At 43.2% G+C, this 21,937-nt stretch overlaps 1 protein-coding gene across 4 annotated transcripts in view; it reads left to right on the top strand.

Moving 5' to 3' along the window:
* Positions 1 to 21,937, top strand: part of tbc1d1 (TBC1 (tre-2/USP6, BUB2, cdc16) domain family, member 1) — a 247,611-nt gene that overhangs the window by 101,537 nt on the left and 124,137 nt on the right. For all 4 annotated transcript variants that reach the window (XM_048600721.1, XM_048600741.1, XM_020532585.2 and 1 more), the window contains exons 2-4: positions 1,236 to 1,763; positions 17,428 to 17,517; positions 20,516 to 20,620. In XM_048600721.1, coding sequence (XP_048456678.1) covers positions 1,236 to 1,763; positions 17,428 to 17,517; positions 20,516 to 20,620 — 723 coding nt within the window. The remainder of the gene's footprint in view (positions 1 to 1,235; positions 1,764 to 17,427; positions 17,518 to 20,515; positions 20,621 to 21,937) is intronic.

Here is a 21,937-nt window from a genome sequence, read left to right as displayed (position 1 = left end):
TATGAGAGGCTATTTACTTTTATAGCAAGAACAGTGTGTCTCCCAAAGAAAAATATTTTAGCTGGAAGAGATAAACAAGGTTAAAAGTAAAGATTGCAAGCAGTTTAATTTAGATAAATGTGAGGTGCTGCATTTTGGAAAGGCAAATCAGGGCAGAACTTACATACCTCATGGTAAGGCCCTTGGGAGTGTGGCTGAACAAAGAGACCTTGGAGTGCTGTTTCATAATTCCTTGGAAGTGGAGTCGCAGGTAGACAGGATAGTGAAGAAGGTGTTTGGTATGCTTTCCTTTATTGGTCAGTGCATTGCGTAAAGGAGTTGGGAGGTCATGTTGCAGCTGTAAAGGACATTGGTTAGGCCACCTTTGGAATACTGCATGCAATTCTGGTCTCCCTGCTATGGGAAGGATGTTGTGAAACTAAAAACAGTTCAGAAAAGATATACAAGAATGTTGCCAGGGTTGGAATGTTTGAGCTAAAGGGAGAGGCTGAATAGGCTGGGGCCACTTTCCCTGGAACATTGGAGGCTGAGGAGTGACCTTGTAGAGGTTTATAAAATAATGAGGGGCGTGGATAGCCATGGTCTTTAACCGGGGGTCGGGGGGGGGGGAAGAGTCCAAAACTGGAGGACGTAAGACTAAGGTGACAGGGGAAAATTTAAAAGGGAGCAAAGGGGCAACAATTTCATGCAGAAGGTAATTCGTGTATGAAATGAGCTGCCACAGGAAGTGGTGGAGGCTGGTACAATTGCAACATTTAAAAGGCAGCTGGATGGGTATATGAACATGAAGGGTTTAGAGGGATATGGGCCAAGTGCTGGCAAATAGGACTAGATTTATTTAGGATATCTGGTTGGCATGGACCGAAGGGTCAGTTTCCATGCTATACGGGTCTGTGACTCTAAATCATGAAATTAAATTTAGCTGAATAGAGAATTGTGATGATTGACAGAGACTGTGGAGGGCATTGCTCAAGGAAACAACAGAGTCCTCTGGAGCTATTTTGGGCAGGGACAGAATTGTAAAGAGTTCTAAGAAGCAGAGTGGAAATGAAATGATTAAGACCAGTGGATATGAATTTGACAAACCTTTAAATCGTGTGTGTAGAATATTTAATAGAGACAAGTACAGGGTTTTAAATGCTGTGTCTCTGGTTGGTTATAGATCTGGATCTTGCAGTGATTACTTATGTTTTCTGTCTGCAGCAATTCTGAATGCTTCTCTCTTGGTTCCTCAGGTTCCTGAGATCATCAACACTATCCGGCAAGCTGGGAAGACTGTACGGCAGGAAGAGACACAGATCCGTGCACATGACGATGATTCTTTTGCTCAGAAATACGAAGTCCTGTTTGTCGGGAAGGTGACAGTGGCGCATAAGAAAGCTCCCCCAGCTCTAATCGATGAATGTATTGAGAAGTTCAATCACGTCAGGAAACACAACACCGAGTGCAGGAAAGGAGAAATGGAGCAGAAGCGAACTGAAAGACCACGAGCTGAGCATTCACGCTTCTTTACTTCCAAACTTCCAACGCCCTTAGTGCAAAAGAGGAACAAATCTGCTCCCAAACTGACAATTCAAGATGAACTTCCAGTCACACAATCCCAGAGCTGTTTAGAGAAAAGTGACTCACTTGACTTGAACAGCAGTTCAAACTGTGATGGAGCAAAGAGTGGGGGCTTACTCGAGGCCAGGAAGCGTGCTGTCAGCGCACCAAATATTGTGCAACCTACTAATGTGAAGGCGAATAGGACCATGCTGTTCACGGTAAGGTCTCATTGATTTGATCAGTGCTGTTGTAACTCTTCACCTTTTTAAAGTGCAGTGAATCCTGTGATTTTCGCATACCTATGGACCTGGCATCAGGCACACATTTTCAGGCACCCTTAGTTTCAAGCTGATCTTCGTGTAAACTGAATCAACCCGGTAACCCAGAATTGGTTGTATCTCTGCATTGTTCTTCTGTTTTTTTTTGGCCATTACCTGAGATCATGACTAATTTTGGTAAGTTCCCACGTCTGTATTGTTGTTTTTTGGTTTCCTAAAAATCATGGCCGTCCAGGCTTCCTTTATGTTGAAGGTGGAATGCCCTGACTCCAGGATTCATTAACCCTGGCATTCTGCTCCAGGCAATGTGGCTGTTATCAGGCTGGAGTGCTAGTAGTTGCCAGGAACACTGGAGGAGGCAGGAACAGAGCAGGGGATTTAGTGATTAGGGTCCTCCACATCCCTGACAGGCATGCCCACTGTTGTGTGGCAACTGGTCATGTTTGAGGTGTCTGATCGGGGATCGTTGGCAGCTCAGCAGTATCAGATGTACAATTTAGGCCCCCATGTTTAAGAAACGGTGTGTTTGCATTGTACTTCAATGAAACTTCACTTGATTGGTTCCTCAGCTAAGGGGCTGCCTCAATGGAGTCTGTATTTTCTGGAGTTTAGAAGATTGAGAAATTATCGCATTGAAACAAAAAATGAGATGTTGAAGGGTAAACCCTGTGAACTTGTCTCTCCCTGGCTGAAGAGCCAAGAACGTGGGGACACAGTTTCAAGATAAAGGGCCAGTCATTTAGAACTTCAGTCAAGAAGGTTGTAAACATTTGGAATTCTTGACCCCAGCGGATTGTGAATGCTCCATCATTAAGTATATTCAAGGCCGCGATAGACAGACAGGCTTTTGTGTTTATCAATGAAACAAGGGATATAGAGAATGAGCAAGAAGGTGGAGCTGAAGTTGAAGGTCAGCCATGATCATGTTGGTTGGCCGAGCAGGCTTGAGGAGCTGTCTAGTACATTCCTGTTTCCATTTCTTATTTTTCTTATGGTCAGTTCCCAACTTTTGTTCAGTGGACATCTCATATAGCCAGTTTCATACTATCAAAGAAAACTGTTTGTTTATTTCTGAGTGAGAGTCCTGGAATCATTTGATCCCAGAGTGTGCTATCTCTGCTACTATGGATAATGGGTAAAGAACTATTAGCCATGTGTAAAACCATTTTATCTCCTGTTGCTTCTTCATAGTTTTATGTTAAGTTGTAAATGGATTGGGTGCAGTAAAGACTCTATAGTTCATAAATTGCTAATGTCTGTGATTTTGAGGTTTAGTTTGCATCTACTGTCAAAACGAATTTAAACAAAATAAAGCCAAAAATCTCCAAGTTTAAAATAACACCAAATTTTAAAAGGATTTAACACAATGTCCAGGTTAATTGAATGGAAAAGGTGGGGGATATGGATAAGTTATTTGACAGGAATAAGCTTTACGATTCCAATGATACTTAACAAATCTAGAAAGTGGAGGAAGCAGAAAATGAAATGGTAAATGGCATAGAAGAAAACAGGAATAAAGTGGAAAACTTGAAGGACTAAAACTGTACGAAAAATGGATAGTATTCAATGCAGGGAAGCAGTAAACAACTACAGAAATAAAATATGTGAAGGTAACCAGGAGAAAAATGATGTGAAGAGGGTGGATATTTGATTGATACTAATGGAATGGAGGAATACTGTGAGGACATGTGGAAGCTGGAATTCAGGATCTGGTGAGAGAACACCAGTTTGAAGCAAGTAGTGATCCAAATATAATAGATGAAAATTATTCGAGAGTTTTAGAATTGAAGAATGTTAAGAATCTGTAATAAAAGTACAGGTTTTAACTTGTATTTTTAAAAGTCTAACAGCCAGTGGAGAGGGTCATGATAGTCATGGTTGTAATTATCAACTTTGTCAATCCTCTTTTTGTTTCCCTTTCTGGCGATAAGATGTTGGAGCAGAATTAGGCCATTTAATCCATCATGTCCAAAAAGTAGAGGGCATAGGCTTAAGGTGAGAGGAGAAAGATTTAAAAGGCACATGAGGAGCAACATTTTCACACAGAGAGTGGTGCGTATATGGAATGAGCTGCCAGAGGAAGTGGTAGAGACAAGTACAATTACAACATTTAAAAGGCATTTGGACAGGTATGTGAATAGGAAATGTTTAAAGGGATATAGACCAAATAGGACTAGTTAACTTTGGGAAACCTGGTTGGCGTGGACGAGTTGGACCGAAGGGTCTGTTTCCGTGCTGTAGGTCAGAGTTTACGCTGCCATTCACTGAGATCATGGTTGATCTGATAATTCTTAACTCTACATTCCTGCCTTTTCCCCATAACTCTTGATTCTCTCACTGAATAAAAATCTAACCAACTCAGCCTTGAAAATACTTAATACCCTTGGAATATTGTGTTCAGTTCTGGTCGCCTCGTTATGGGAAGGATATGGAAGCTTTAGAGAGGGTGCAGAGGAGATTTACCAGGATGCTGCCTTGACTGGAGGGCAGGTCTTATGAGGAACGGTTGAGGGAGCTAGTGCTTTTTTCATTGGAGCGAAGAAGGATGAGAGGTGACTTGATGGAGGTGTACAAGATGATGAGAGGCATAGATAGAGTGGATAGTCAGACTTTTTCCCAGGGTGGAAATGACTATTATGAGGGGGCATAATTTTAAGGTGATTAGAGGAAGGTGTAGGGGAGATGTCAGAGGTAGGTTCTTTACACAGAGTGATGGGCGTGTGGAATGTGTTGCAGGTAGTGGTAGTGGAGTCAGATACTTTAGAGACTTTTAAGCAACTCTTGGATAAGCAATTGGATGATAGTATAATGTAGGATATGCAAGGTAGTTTGGTCTTAGTAGGTCGGCACAACATCGTGGGCCGAGGGGCCTGTACTGTGCTGTACTGTCCTATGTTCTATGTTCTTAATAACCCAGCCTTGACCGCCCTGTGCAGTAGGAATTCCACAGATTCACTACCATCTGAGAGAAGAAATTCCTCCTCCACTCTCTTTTAAGTGGACAACCCATTACTGAGATTATGCAATCGTTCCTACACATTCCCACAAGGAGAATCAACCTCTCTGCATCTACCCTGTTAAGCTCACTAAGAATCTTTTATGTTTTAATAAGTTCTCCTCTCATTTTTCTAAACCCCAGCGAATACAAGCCCAACCTTACTTAATCTCTATGCATAAGAAGACTTCATCATACCCAGAATCAGCCAAGTGAACCTTCTCTGGACTGCTTCCTGTTGTGGCTATAACGCGGTCAGACACATTAGAATATGAATTCTCTGATTGGTGTTGTTAATCTAATCCAATCAGGGAGCCCTGGCTGACAGATAAGAGCAGGAGTATCAGACATCCTGTTCACTCTGAGAGCTGGCTGTGAGGGAGCTGGATGATATCAAAGACTTGCGACGTGTAAATAAAGGATAATTTGATGACAGGAAACCAGCCTTGGTGAGTTATTTCATCCCCACATCATTTAATCCCTTTAGTCTGAAGAGATATGTCTGCATCACTCTTGAAAATCAATGTTGAATTCACTAAGGTTTTGGAGTAGATCTGTAGCTCGGGTTGTGGGTGTTGAGGTTGGTTGGCTCGCCGAGCTGTTTTGTTGTTCCGCACACATTTTGTTACCGTGCTGGATAACATCCTCAGTGCAGCCTCTCATGAAGCGTCGGTGTGTTTTCCCGCCTGGTTTTTAAGCTCTGGGGTCCATTGCAATGGATTGCCTCACTTCCGGGTTTCGTCCGTAGTGGAATGTATATGGAGTCGAGTTCAATGTGTTTATTAATAGTGTGGAGGCCACGCTTCCAGGAATTCTCGTGCTTGTCTCTGCCTAGCCTGTCCCAGTCGAAGTCGTGGTTCTCCTTGTCCATGTGGATTGAGATGAATGAGTATTGGTCGTGTCTTTTTGTAGCCAGTTGGTGTTCATGTACTTTTGTTGTTAGTTTCCTTCCTGTTTGTCCGATGTAGTGTTTCTCGCAGTCTCTGCAGGGGATCTTGTAGACGACATTGGTCCTGTCCATGGCAGGGAGTGGGTCTTTAGTTCGGGTGAGCACTTGTCATAGGGTTGATGTGGGTTTGTGTGCCACTCCGTTGCCCAGCGGTCGTAGAAGTCTTGTGGTGAGTTCTGACGTGTTTCTGATGTAGGGTAGTGTGATGAGTGTGTGTCGGGGTGTGTAGAATCTTTCTGATGCTGTTCCTGTAGGCATCTCCTGACCCAGTTCTTTGGATATCCATTATCCTTGAACACTTGGAAGAGGTATTCCTCCTCCTCTTGGCGTAGTTCCATGTTGCTGCAGTGTGTTGTTGCCCTTTTAAATAGAGTTCGCACGCAGCTTCGTTTGTGTGCGCTGGGTTGGTTACTATTGAAGTTCAAAACTACTGGACCTATGCCTGACCACCCACTTCACCTTCAACGGCCAAACATACGAGCAAATCAATCGGACACCCATGGGATTGCCTATCTCCGGACTCATAGCAGAAGCAGTGATGCAAAGACTGGAAAGGACTGCCCTTCCACAAATCCAACCTAAACTATGGATACGCTACGTAGACGACACCTTTGTCATCATTAAACGGACCAAATTAGAAGAGACACACAAACTCATAAACAACACCCTCACCGGAATAAAATTCACCAGAGAGGAGGAGAAGAACAAACAACTCCCATTCCTGGACGTCATGGTAGAGCGCAAGACAAATGGGGAACTGCAAACAAAAGTACACCGAAAAGCCACACACACAGACCAGGTATTGAACTTCAATGGTAACCAACCCAGCACGTACAAACGAAGCTGCGTGCGAACACTATTTAAAAGGGCAACAACACACTGCAGCAACATGGAACTACGCCAAGAGGAGGAGGAATACCTCTTCCAAGTGTTCAAGGATAATGGATATCCAAAGAACTGGGTCAGGAGATGCCTACAGGAACAGCATCAGAAAGATTCTACACGCCCCGACACACACTCATCACACTACCCTACATCAGAAACACGTCAGAACTCACCACAAGACTTCTACGACTGCTGGGCATCAGAGTGGCACACAAACCCACATCAACCCTATGACAAGTGCTCACCCGAACTAAAGACCCACTCACCGCCATGGACAGGACCAGTGTCGTCTACAAGATTCCCTGCAGAGACTGCGAGAAACATTACATCGGACAAACAGGAAGGAAACTAACAACAAGAGTACATGAACACCAACTGGCTACAAAAAGACACGACCAATACTCACTCATCTCACTCCACATGGACAAGGAGAACCACGACTTCGACTGGAACAACACCAAGATCCTGGGACAGGCTAGGCAGAGACAAGCAAGAGAATTCCTGGAAGCATGGCACTCCACGAAGCAGGCTATTAATAAACACATTGAACTCGACCCCATATACATTCCACTATGGAGGAAACCCGGAAGTGAGGCAATCCATCGCAACAGACCCCAGAGTTTAAAAACCAGGCGGGAAAACACACCGACGCTTCATCAGAGGCTGCACTGAGGATGTTACCCAGCACGGTAACGAAACGTGTGCGGAACAACAAAACAGCTCGGCGAGCCAACCAACCTCAAATATTGAATTCAATTCACACCATCTACGATGGTGGGATTCACACCCATGCCTCAGAACATTAGTCTGGGGTTTTAGTCTAGTGACATTATCACCTACACCGCTGCCTCCTCAGTTGATTTCAGCTGTGGCCTGACTAATGCCTTGTACAATTTTTGTAAGACTTCGCTATTTTGATGTTTCATTCTCCTTGAAATAAACACCAATATTCTATGTGCTTTCCCAATTACCTGCTAAACTTGAAAGCTAGCCTTTTATGATTCATGTGTAAGGAGCCCCAACTGTCTCTCTGTTGCAGCTTTCTGCATTCATTTCTCATTTAAATGATACTGAACTCCCCTATTTTTCTGCCACAGTACATACCTTCATATTTTGTGAATTATATTCCATCTACCAAGTTTTTGCCCCCTCACTAAACCTGTTTATATCTCTTTATAGACTGTGCCATCCTCACTAAGACCATAAGACCTGCCATCTCACTTCTTTGTGTCATCTGTAAACTTGGCAATAGTACATTTACTTGCGTCATGCAAGGCATTAATATATGCTGGAAATAATTGTGGCCCCATCACTGACTTCATTTGGCACTCCACTCGTTACAGGTTGCCATCCTGAAAATGACTGACTTCTGGTCATTACCCAATCCTTTAACTGTACTAACACAACACCTGAGACAACCAGGTGCGGGGCTGGATGAACACAGCAGGCCAAGCAGCATCATCGGAGCAGAAAGGCTGACGTTTCAGGCCTAGACCCTTCATCAGAAATGGGGGAGGGGAAGGGGGTTCTGAAATAAATAGGGAGAGAGCGGGAGGCGGATAGAAGATGGATAGAGGAGAGAATAGATGGAGAGGAAACAAACAGGTCGAAGAGGCGGGGATGGGGCCAGTAAATGTGAGTATAGGTGGGGAGTTAGGGAGGGGATAGGTCAGTCCAGGGAGGACGGATAGGTCAAGGGGGCGGGATGAGGTTAGTCGGTAGGAGATGGAGGTGCGGCTTGAGGTGGGAGGAGGGGATAGGTGGGAGGAAGAACAAGTTAGGGAGGCGGGGATGAGCTGGACTGATTTTGGGATGCGGTAGGGGGAGGGGAGATTTTGAAGCTTGTGAAATCCACATTGATACCATTGGGCTGCAGGGTTCCCAAGTGGAATAGGAGTTGCTGTTCCTGCAACCTTCGGGTGGCATCGTTGTGGCACTGCAGGAGGCCCAAGATGGACATGTCATCTGAGGAATGGGAGGGCGAGTTGAAATGATTCGCGACTGGGAGGTGCAGTTGTTTATTGCGAACCGAGCGTAGGTGTTCTGCAAAGCGGTCCCCGAGCCTCCGCTTGGTTTCCCCGATGTAGAGGAAGCCACACCGGGTACAGCGGATGCAGTATACCACATTAGCAGATGTGCAGGTGAACATCTGCTTGATGTGGAAAGTCTTCTTGGGGCCTGGGATGGGGGTGAGGGAGGAGGTATGGGGGCAGGTGTAGCACTTCTTGCGGTTGCAGGGAAAAGTGCCGGGTATGGTGGGGCTGGAGGGGAGTGTGGAGCGGACAAGGGAGTCACGGAGAGAGTGGTCACTCTGGAAAGCAGATAAGGTTGGAGAGGGAAAAAGGTCTTTGGTGGTGGGGTTGGATTGCAGATGGCGGAAGTGTCGGAGGATGATGCGTTGGATCCGGATGTTGGTGGGGTGGTACGTGAGGACGAGGGGGATTCTTTTTTGGTTCTTATTGCGTGGACCCTGCAGCCGAATGGTATCAATGTGGATTTCACAAGCTTCAAAATCTCCCCTCCCCGTATCGCATCCCAAAACCAGTCCAGCTCGTCCCTGCCTCCCTAACCTGTTCTTCCTCCCACCTATCCCCTCCTCCCACCTCAAGCCGCACCCCCATCTCCTACCGACTAACCTCATCCCGCCCCCTTGACCTGTCCGTCCTCCCTGGACTGACCTATCCCCTCCCTAACTCCCCACCTACACTCACCTTTACTGGCCCCATCCCCGCCTCTTCGACCTGTCTGTTTCCTCTCCACCTATCCTCTCCCCTATCCATCTTCTATCCGCCTCCCACTCTCTCCCTATTTATTTCAGAACCCCCTTCCCCTCCCCCTTTTCTGATGAAGGGTCTAGGCCCGAAACATCAGACTTTCTGCTCCTATGATGCTGCTTGGCCTGCTGTGTTCATCCAGCTCTACACCTTGTTGTCTCGGATTCTCCAGCATCTGCATTTCCTACTATCTCTAACACAACACCTGGTCTGTTATCTTATTAACTAGCCTTAAGTGTGGTGCCTTATTCCATATGTTCTTCTTGGTGTTTCTTTGTAGAACACGCTGATTCATGCTAAGCAATAATTCCCCTCTTGATAGGAGACCTCTGCTTCCTTTATCATTTTTTCCTTTTCCAGCTAGCTGACATGAGGAAATGCCTGCATGCAAATTAGCCAACTATCAGAGAGCTATTTCCAGGAGAGCCCAGTCCCACAGTTGCTTGACATCCGCACAAGTGTCATTTGTACACTGAATTGTGCATGGAAGTGGAATGCAGAAAGCATTTAGAAAATGTAACACTCATTTTCATTCGTTTCTTTGGCTGTATCGAGATCTGAGAATTTGGGTTAGGAAGTCTTCGGAAGCTTATTGTTATGATAAACTTCTTGGACTTTAGAACTTGCTCCTCATTCTGGGCATCTTTGTGAGAGGAATGTAATTTTCCTGTCAGTATCTGATATTGAATAGAGTTTGCCTGTGAGAGGCTTTTATGTATTTCAGCAGAGTAAAGGGCAAAATACCTTTGTGCAAAGCTAACAGAAAATTCATTAAACTGGCTGATATAGTCTACAAGAAACAGAAAAAGCCAAAAGAAAAGAGTATTTTCAAGCACCTATATTTAGGTGCTATATTTGTAATGCTAATTGATTCTGTATTCCCCATTTACACCGATATTGAAAAGAGAGTATTTCATTCTGATGTGTGCTTGAAGCACTGCTGTATAAACGGTACAGAACACTTGACTAGTTCATTGACCTAGACCACAACATGTTGTATCTTTGTGTTGTTCTATAACGTTCTCACTGGTGTTTTTTAAAAAAAACAAATTTTCCTCCTTCCCAATCTCCTGGACTGTGCATCTTTGTGACATCTTGTGCCACTGGCTGACCACTTCCTAAGTTTCTGCTCTTTCTTTCCTTGGATCTTTAAGTTCTCTGACTGGGTGACGATCCTGAAAGCCCTCCCTGTGGATGGGCCTACACCAGATGGACTGCAGTGGTTCCAGATGTCAGTTCACCACCATCTTCTGAAGAACCAGTTAGGATTGGGCAATAAACGGCAGCAACGCCCAAATACCTTGATCAAATTTTAAATAACAGCAACACAAAGATTCTCCATCTTACTTCATGAAGTCTGACAAGAAATTAACTGGTTTTACATTTATTTTCAGATATATATGCACACAATAACATCAGAGCAGATCCAGGCACTGTTGTGATCTCCTCCATTTGTAAAAACATACAAACTTACGCGACCATCTGAATCCATTCAGCCCATCCTATATGTGTGCATTGTCCACGAGATGGTCCTTTCTATCTACCTGGGAGATAAAGACTCATCCCAGCTAAATGTTCAACCTTAAAATCCTCAGCATGGAAGCAGGCCATTCAACCTATTGAGTCCACACCAACCCTTCGAAGAGCATCGCACCTATCCCTGTACCCTTGCATTTCCCATGGCTAGCCTACCTAGACTCCCAACGTAGAACGCTATGGGCAATTTCCTATGGCCAGTCCACCTAACCTGCACATCTTTGGACTGTGGGAGGAAACCCATGCAGACGCAGGGAGAATGTGCAAACTCCACACACACAGTCGCCCAAGGATGGTATCAAACCCTCGTTCCCTGTGAGACAGCAGTGCTAACCACTGAATCTTCATGCTGCCCCTTTTGTATGTGACCCACCCAGCACCTGGCAAATCTTTGGCTTGGTCAGAACCCAGCTGGGAAAGCTAACAGCAAGTTGAGAGTGGTTATGGCCCCCAGCAATCCAGAGCAGGGAGAGCCATAGAAAGCCAGTTGGAGACGGTGAAGGGAGGCCTCCAGTGGCAAAGGGCAGGGGGAGGGGTGGGGGAGGCCGATCTTCCTCGAGTGGCAAAGGGGAGGCTGGTCCTCCTCTAGTGGCTGAGCTGGGGCAGGACGGAGATGTTGCAGCTCTACCTGGCCCATCTATAAAAAGCACTTACCAACTCGCTCTGTATCTCCTGCTGCCCTTCTAAGGCCTGGTTTTCCAAGCCCCAGGAAACCCAAATAGCAATTGTTCATTTTAAATCAGGTTCCCACTTGTGCCTTGAGAGCCTGATTTAAATATGATGTGGAACTACCGAAACTGAGATTATTCTCTTAGAGCAGGGAGAACTAAGGAGTTCGATAAAGAGAAAAAGAAACTCTGTCCTGACCTTGGCGTGACTGGAAAAAGAGCATACGGATTCAATATAATCAAGAAAAAGGAGATCATAGAATCCCTGCCGTGTGGAAACAGGCCCTTCAGCCCAACAATTCCACACCGACCCTCTGAAGAACATCCCACCCAGACTCTTCCCCCTACCCTTTTTCTGTCACCCTGCATTTCCCATGGCTAACAGACCTAACCTACACATCCCTGAACACTACAGGCAATTTCCTATGGCCAATCCACCTAACCTGCACATCTTTGGACTGTGAGAGCAAACCAGAGCACCCGGGGGAAACCCACGCAGACACGGGGAGAATATGCAAACTCCACACAGACAGTCGCCCGAGGGTGGAGTCGAACCCGGGTTCCTGGCGCTGTGAGGCAGCAGTGCTAACCACTGAGCTGCCCTGGGTGGGTGCAAAGCAAACTGTCGTGATTGGCTGTGAACTGGAGTGTACTGTTTGAACAAGGGGTGAAGTGAGATTCCGTAGTAATATCCAAAAGGGATCTGGATAAATATTTGAAGGAAAGACACTGCAGGACAATTGGAAAAGAGCTGGCAGTTGGATTGGTTAGATGGTTAATTCAAATAATGAAGACATGCACAATGTGTCAATGCAGTAGCTTTCTTCTGTGCTGTGTCATTCTGTCTTGCCATTTTTTTTTTCCCTTTTTTATCTTTTTTCTTGGTAAAATTATCTGAGCCACGAGTAAGTTGGAGTAGAGTAAATAAGATTAGTCTGTTTGATGCATGGTATAACGATTGATTTGGGAGAAATGGTTTTGATTCTTGGGGCGCAGGTACCAGTACTGGGGAAGGTGGAAGCTGTTCCATTATGGTGGTTTTCAGCTGAACTGTGCTGGGACCAGTAATCTATAATAACGGCAGCAGAAAGGGTTTTTAACTAAATTGTGGAGGGGTGAGGCATCAAGTGAAGGAAAAGTGTTGTATTAGAGAACCAGAGGAACAGGCAAGACAGCAAGTTAGCAGTGAGGGAAATGAATAATCAATGTGTGGCAAGAAGTTGCAGAATAACAAATGTAAAATATGCCTGCAAGTAAGGCTAGAGATTGTGAAAATAGTAGAGTTAAAGGCTAGTATCTAAATGCACATGGCCTTCATAATAAATGGATGAATTAACAGCTCAAACAGAAAACAAAATGCATGATCCAATAGCTGTTACCGAGACATGGCGGCATGGTGACCAGGTTTCAGACCTGAACATTAAAAGACATTTGAGTGACACTTTGGAAGGACAAGAAGCGAGGAAGAAGTGGAGGGTTAGCTCTGTTAATGAAGAATGGCAATAATACAATAGAGAGAAATCACCTTCATTCTACAGATCAAGACATCCAATGGCTTGGGTACATAATAGAAATAGTAAAGGGAAGAAGTCACATGGGAGTAGCATTTAGGTGCACTAACAAATTCCCTACTGGTTTTGGGTATACCGGAAGAAATAATGAGGACTTGTGGGAAAGATATGACAATAATTATGGGTGCCTTAAGTCTATATATTGACCTAATGAATCAACTTAGCCAGGATTGGCTGGAAGATGAGGTCATAATGTGTTTTTGGAATAGTTTCGCAACAGAAATTGGTGGAAAAACTCTGCATCTGTGGAGAGAAAGCAGAGTTAATGTTTCGGGTCCAATGACCCTTCAGAACTGGACCCAAAATGTTAACTCTGCTTTCTCTTCATGGATGTTCTCTTCACACTTCTGAAGTTTTCCAGTATCCGCAGTTCTTTGTTTTTTTTTAAAAGTTTAGAGGGAACATTGATGGGAACTGGGTACAGTGGTAGCGATCAAGTGAGTGTGAGATAGCAGACAGAAAATGGTGGTACCTTTGCTGGCAGAGTGCAGAACATCATTGACCTTCTTCCTACACTTTCTGCCTGAGGCAGCACTGACCTGGTTGACTGGAATAGTCTGGTGTCATGGCCTCCGGTGCTAGTCCTGGGGGAAGAGAGAGTCCTACATCTGCACCACCCTGTCCAGCAGACCCTTCAGGTCTCAGCATCCCATGTGGTAAGCAAAGTTTCCCTTCTCTCGTGTCCTGTGCAAATGTCAGGAACCATGCAGGCATCTCTGGAATAACCATACTTGCCCAGGGCACAATGGCAGGGGATACCAGTCTGTTCTGGGATATCCCAGTAGTGGTGAATTGTCCTGGGTATGGTGAGTGTCAGAATGGGGCTAGAATCAGATGAGAGAGAGAGAGGCATTGTAGGAGTGGTGTTGCACCTTAAAGTGGTGAGCTCGCTAAGTTATAGCGAGAAAACTTGTAGATCTCATGAGACAAACCCTGTATGCATGACACTTTGGGCTGATCCCTACATTTCTAGCCCAAGCGTCTCCCATTTAAGACAGATGAGGAGAAACTCTTGTTGTGTTTAGTTTATGGAACATTCCTCCAAGAAAACATTAGAGGTAGGATCAATGAACATTTTTAAGGTTGAGGTAGACTTTGAGGGAATCAGACAGTATAGGGAGTGGCTGGGTAAGTGCAATGAGTCCTCAATCAGATCAGCCAAGATCTTATTTAATGGAGGAGCAAGCCTGAGAGCTGATTGGCCTATTCCATCTCCGAATTTGTACATTCGAATGAATGATTGTAGCAATTGGTAAAATGGTTTGCATTCATTTGGACTATTTAGTTCAATTTATTTGTCCTCCTCAAATGTGCCAATTTACGTGAAGGATATTGAAATATGTATGCAAACGATCACGAAGTCTTCATCTTTTCTGCAGCATGAAAGAACTTTTAAAATAACTTCTCAGTTTTCCATGTCTGTCTTTAGATTTGCAGTCTTGGTGATCAGTTTCCTTTTTACCCTCTTCGGGTTGAGAAATTTGATCCAAACCTTTTGTTGAATGAATCTATTTATCTAAAGTGATCTGGAAATGCAAGTCAGATGTTTAAATTCCCATTGCTCTATCTAAGGATAAAGGAACAGCAGAAGTGAAGTTGAAGATGATTCATTGTTCACAACAGGGACACACGTTGTATTAATATAAATTGTGGAAATGAACATAATAAGACAACTTAAACAAGAAATCTGTAGAATTATGACTAGGCAAGAATGATCATGACTGTTCATTTAGAGGAACTGGGAAATGGCGTTTTTCCTGTGATGCTTCAGTCTAGTTGTTAGAATCCTTTCAAATGTTAGGGATATTAGCCCAATTCCTACACCAGCATTGTTGACTAAGTGTCTATCACTTCGAGATTTAAAAAAAAGTCAATGATTGGAAATCTGAACCAGTTGCTATTGGCCTTTTGATCCGCACTGTATGATACTGCACTGCACACATTGCCAGTCATTTCACTATCAAAGGGACATGACATAATGCATCATGAATTCTGACAGCAAAATGGATATGAGTTGGAGTTTTGGGTTTGTGGAATTGATTTAATCTTTGTGGAAATGGAATTGAGTCATTGGTAATGTGATATCCACTGACTGTAAAATTTCTGACTCATTCCCTCACTCATTCCATGGTTTGAATTAGAACCTTAAGCAGAAATCACACGAGTTTCTTATCCAGTTTTGTATTGTACACATCACAAAATGGAACATGCATCAACAACCCATTTTAATACCATTTCTGAATTCAAAGAGATCTTTTTATTTTAATTTGGGGATTATTGGTTGTTTTATGTCTTCTGCTTACCTGACGTATTTTAAATGTATAAATGCCTATCTCGACAGATGAAAAGTAGAATGTATGAGGTTCTTTGACACCTTGTCTTTTTTTGTCACTTTTCTTTGTTCAGTTAGCTGTTGTTCTTCTTTCTATTGTTGATGACATATCTCAGAAGCAAGTCTGCAGTCTTGGAAGGTTGATGATTTTATTTTCTCCATTTAACCATGTTCTGTCCTCCTCAAAATCCAACTTACAGCAATTCTGGTCGTACTCTGTAACTGACCTTGATGTAGTTTTACACTTATTAGCAAAAGCTCTTTGTCTGGTTTGCAGCCGAACCGTTGTAATTGAAAGTTGAGCCTCTCAGGACTAGGCCATAAGAGGACTTGATCCCGATGCTATAAACAAAGAACAAAGAAAATTACAGCACAGGAACAGGCCCTTCAGCCCTCCAAGCCTGCGCCGATCCAGATCCTCTATCTAAACCTGTCACCTATTTTCCAAGGATCTGTATCCCTCTGCTCCCTGCCCATTCATGTATCTGTCTAGATACATCTTAAATGTCGCTATTGTGCCCGCCTCTACCACCTCCGCTGGCAACGCATTCCAGGCACCCACCACCCTTTGCGTAAAGAACTTTCCAGGCATATCTCCCTTAAACTTTTCCCCTCTCACCTTGAAATCGTGACCCCTAGTAATTGAGTCCCTCACTCTGGGGGAAAAAGCTTCTTGCTATCCACCCTGTCTATACCTCTCATGATTTTGTAGACCTCAATCAGGTCCCCCCTCAACCTCTGTCTTTCTAACGTAAATAATCCTAACCTACTCAACCTCTCTTCATAGCTAGCGCCCTCCATACCAGGCAACATCCTGGTGAACCTCCTCTGCACCCTCTCCAAAGCAACCACATCCTTTTGGTAATGTGGCGACCAGAACTGTGCGCAATATTCCAAATGTGGTCGAACCAAAGTCCTATACAACTGTAACATGACCTGCCAACTCTTGTACTCAATACCCCATCAGATGAATGAAAGCATGCCGTATGCCTTCTTGACCACTCTATCCACCTGCGTTGCCACCTTCAGGGTACAATGGACCTGAACACCCAGATCTCTCTGTGCATCAATTTTCCCCAGGGCTTTTCCATTTACCATATAGTTCGCTCTTGAATTAGATCTTCCAAAATGCATCACCTTGCATTTGCCTGGATTGAACTCCATCTGCTATTTCTCCGCCCAACTCTCCAATCTATCTATATTCTGCTGCATTCTCCGACAGTCCCCTTCACTATCTGCTACTCCACCAATCTTAGTGTCATCTGCAAACTGCTAATCAGACCATCTATACCTTCCTACACATCATTTATGTATGATCTATCTCTGCATGCTTCATTATTTCATTAGGGCACCACAACATTTCAGCCATGTGCATACGTCAACCTCAAGAAAAGGTCATGTGTTGATGGTTTGCAATCCTTTGGAGGAGACGTCAAAGTGAAACCCTGTCTGCCTCCTCGGGTAGGTAACTCACCAACACCTCTAAAGCAGCCAGGGATGGGCCATGAATGCTGGCCCAGCCAGCAATGCCCACATCCCACGAATTAGTTTTCTTTTAGAAAAGTGAAAGATTTCAGTACAATATTTTGAAACTAAGCAGAGGAATTATCCCCATTGTCCTGGTCGGTATTGTTTCTTGCGTCACGCGCTCAAAAGCAGACTGTGTACAGATTTACAGCTGTGTTTCCTACATAACTACACTTCAAAAATACCTTTAGTGGCATTTAGGATGCCTGTTGATCAGGAAAGGTGCTGTATAAATGTAAGTCATTCTTTTCTTTGATGTTGTATAGCAATATAAATATTATGGGTACCGTTCCTTTGTGGCCCTGGTACTGCTACAACTGAATTTGTTGTTTTGTGAAAATAAAACTCATGTCTTTTTTTCTTTCAGATTGGCCAATCAGAGGTGTACCTCATAAGTCCTGACACGAAGAAGGTGACGATTGAGAAAAATTTCAAAGAAATTTCCTTCTGCTCTCAGGTGAATATGATCATTCTGGTGTAGTTATCATCTCTAAGTGCCAAGCTGTATAACAAAAGTGATTTAATTTCCCGGCTTTGGTCTGAAGAAACAATAATAAGTGTGTGGAAAATGAGTATTTTCATGTTGGAACTGTTAATTACATTGAAAGTTGAGGGTGTGGAGCAGTGAAATGAAAGTTTGGACCACAATTCTAACAGCAGACCTACAGTGGCCAGATCAAATCTGTGACAGTAGGTGTCAGAGCTGCCTGGCCCATTGATTTCATTGGCTGTGTCCTGAGAAACTAATAAATAGAAAGAAATGACTGCCTTGTCTTTAAACTAATATGCAAGATTAATTTATTCTAGATGCTGAAGTATTGATTGATTTTGCTTCATTTAATTTAAGTATCCTAGTAATCCTATTTATCTTATTTTGTACAATGGATGTTTTTCCTTTCTCTTCCACTGTATTGCAATTCATATATTGAAATTTATAATTGATCTTCCAAACTGAAGTCACCTTACAATGTTGAGCGTGTGGAGGAAGAATCAAAGTTAATACTTCAAGCCAATGATCTTCTATCAGAACTGACAAAAAAAAATTAGAAATGGAGTGGATTTTAAGTAAGTGAAAAGAAGCAGGGAGGATTGAAACAAGTAGAAGGGAAAGCTATGATGGGTGGAAGACAGGAGAGCTTAAATTGCAAAAAGGACAATGCAGCAGGTATTTTCAAAAGGCAATGTTCAGAATCCTGGAAGGAAAACAGGAAACTGTTTGACATATGGATGGCATCATAGTGCATGGAGCACAGAAGGAACACAAACAGAGGGTGAGGGATGTGTTAAAGACACGACAGACTGCTGTCCTTGAGTTAATTAGAAATCCCAGTTCTCCAGAATGACCATTGCATTCCTAGGACACACTGGGTCCAGTCAACGAAGTGGGAAAGTTTATCCCAAGATTGATAGTCTTACTCAACCCACCCGGGACCTTTTGAGAAAAGCTGTTGGAATCAGGAATGTAAGATTAAAAAATTACCCCCTTCTGATGTTTCAGCAGAATACAATCCAGACTTCTACACTATAGTAGCCACAGATGCATCACCCACAGGACTAGGAGCAGCTCTTATTCAAGTATAAATGTTTCAAAATAAAATTTAGTTGATATCAAGAACTTCAGAGACTGAGTAGAGGGATATAACCAGAGAGAAGGAAGCATTAGCAGTTACATGAGGATATGAAAGGGACTGACATTTCAAGTCAAAATTGGTAACTTTATTAAGATAGAAGAAAATTTCAAAAATGTCTGTGTCAACAAAGATCAGGCTTGGGCTGATGAAGTGTGACTGGCAGGCAAGGCACAAGTAATAACAGAATCACTCTATAGTTCATAAATGGATTGAGCAGAAGCAGCTGATCTTATTCTTGGAGAAGAAGCAGTGTCTTATTCTACAGCAATCATCAGCAAACTTGGTGCAGCACAAAACATCTGCCAAAGACGACTGCAAGGTCAGGCAACATTGTCATGTTAAAAATTAATATTCAAAAGACCAAAATGCAGAAAAGATACCACGAGCAGAAACAATATTTGACAAAATTGGAAGGTTTATTGGTCTATGATTATGGAATGGTCAGACTAAAGTCAATGCGAAGGGAAATTCTCTCGAAACCCAACAGGGCACCTAGTTATCACAAAGTGCAGGGTGAGAGCTCGCATTGTGTTGGCCAGGCATTTTGAAAGACGTGCAAGATTACCTTTCTACCTACACAGTGTGCACCCATAAACAGCTAGGTACCTTCAGAGCCAATGATTTCATCAGGTTTTATGGAAAAGTCACGGGAATGGCTAACAACAGCTTGTTCATCTTTACAGGGATGATGTTTTTACTCCCAGTTGACTCTCATTCGAGGTTGATTGAAGTGACAAGACTTCATTTAGCCACAGTAGTCTCTGCGATATGCTATTTCTGATAACAATTAGTACCGGACAATTTGCCTTGATTTACAAAGTAGGATTTCAGGAAATTCACTTTGATGACAGCCATTAACCAGGTGACAAGTTCTCCATTCCGTCTTTGATCAAACAGAGACAAAAACAGCAGTAAAGACAGTGAAGTCACAGATGTGTAAGGATCCAGACTCGACTCTGTTACGGAGCAACACCATTGAATAATGGTACTTGCCAGTGGAACTTTTAATGGGGAGGAGGTTAAGAACAGGTGGACCAGTTTTAGAAAGCAGCAGAGGTGGTAAAACTCCAGGCACAGGAAGCTGGGGAATACTGGCAGGTGCTGTGCAGGCAGGGACCTGCAGGTCTTGCTGAATGTGATGCAGAAGTGGGACCCCCTCTTCCTGCAGGACCAGCAATGGAGGCCCTGACACCAGACCGTGCCAAACCGATCTGAGGCTGCCACCCAGGTTAAAGCAGCCCTTTGGGTTCAACTTCTGCAGCAGCCACAGATACGGAGAGGTGAAAACTGTGGATATATGTGGGTCTCTCTACCTTGCAGACCATAAGAAAATATCAGATACCAGCTTTGAGCAGACTTGAATTCAGTACTGTGACATCATTGGCACTCATGCAAATTGTTGTGTATTTTTTTTGTCACGGTAAGCATGTAAATGTTAGTTTCATGCTTCATTTTACCAAATGAATTATTTCAGCAGCTGTTAATTTTTGAGACAGTAAGCCCTAACCAGATCAATATTTGTGGCAAAATGAAGACACAAAATTGAAGCTTGTCATAAAATGTTACACCGCAGCAAAAAAGCCATTTAGCTCATTAACTCTGCACTAATGCATTTTTCCGTGTAATTGAGCTAATCCAAATGCTTTTGCCCTACTCCCCACAAGCCTTTATTATTCCTGTTTGTATGAGTGAGTAAAATTTTAGTTACTCAACAGTTCTCACACATGCAGAGTGCAATCTGTATACTCTACATATCTTAGTTTTAATCCTGTTGAAAAGAAATCAATAAATTATGAACTAACTTTCTCGCTTCTCTATAAATAGGGAATTAAGTATGTGGATCACTTTGGATTCATCTGCAGGGAGAGTCCAGACAGTGGAAGCTGCCATTTTGTCTGTTATGTGTTTCAGTGTACGAATGAGGCGTTGGTGAGTAAATACCATTCTTTTGGTGCGAAATTGCAAAGACAACACTGGCCCAGGTTTTAAGTGTGAAATCAATGAAAGTAACTAATGTATGGATTCCATGCTAATGTATGGTTTAAGTTTTGTTGTGGGTCAGTGAAAGCTCATCTTCTGAGGTGATACTGCAGCAGATTGTTTGTCAGACTTTGTCAGCTTCAGTCTATACCTAAATTGGGAGTGATTGGCACTGGCTAGATCTTGAGGTGAAAATATGTTTAATTCTTCAATATGACCTTTCATACCTTCAGCACAAACTTGTATTTTCCATGTTCAATGATACTGTTTATGTGCAAAGTTTTGAAGGGTTTTGAAATTGGAGTATAATCTAGATTCTATTGAATGTGGAGGTCACCTTTCATTCTTAGAACCTAATTTCAGTGAACATCCTTGAAAATTAGATTTTTTTAATCCTGTCTAATCTTGGTATTTATTTGATGTTGCTGCCTGCAATGCTGGAATGAATTGGTTTCTTTTTAATTAAGTTATAGACTCGTACACCGCGGACGTAGATCCTTTGGTCCAACTCATCCTTGCTGACCAGATATCCCAATCTGACCTAGTCCCATTTGCCAGCCTTTGACCCATATCTCTCTAAATCCTTCCCATTCATATACCCATCCAGATGCTTTTTAAATGTTGTAATTGTACCAGCCTCCTCCACTTTCTCCGACAGCTTATTCCATACACACACCACCCTCTGAGTGAAAACACTACCACACAAGTCTTTTTTAAATCTTTCCCCTCTCACCTTAAGCCTCTAGTTTTGTACTTCCCCCATCCTAGAAGGAAGACCTTGGATAATCACATTATCCATGCCCCTCATGATTTAAATAAACCTCTACAAGTTCACCCCTCAGCCTCTGACCCTCCAGGGAAAAAGTGTCCCAGCCTATTCAACCTCTCCCATAACAAACCTTCCAGTCCCAGTAACGTCCTTGTAAACTTTAGTAGGTGCATTAAAGATTTAACAGCATTCTTCCTGTAAAAGGGTGACCAAAATTGTACACAGTATTCTAAAAGTGGCCTTGCCCATGTCCTGTACAGCCACATCATGATATTCCAACTCCTATACTCAATGCATTAACCAGTGAAGGTAAGCATGCCAAATGCCTTCTTCGCTACCCTGTCTACTTGTGATTCTATTTCTAAAAACAATGCACCCTCACCTCTAGGTGTCTTTGTTCAACAACACTCTCCACAGCCCTACCATTAAGTATATATGTCCTGCCCTGATTTGCCTTTCCAAAATGCAACACCTCACATTTATCTAAATTAAACTAC

The sequence above is a fragment of the Rhincodon typus genome, chromosome 1 (assembly GCF_021869965.1).
Source record: "Rhincodon typus isolate 14 chromosome 1, sRhiTyp1.1, whole genome shotgun sequence".
Lineage (NCBI taxonomy): Eukaryota > Metazoa > Chordata > Chondrichthyes > Orectolobiformes > Rhincodontidae > Rhincodon > Rhincodon typus.
Note: the sequence above shows the minus strand (reverse complement) of the source record. Positions and strands in the feature narration are given on the sequence as shown.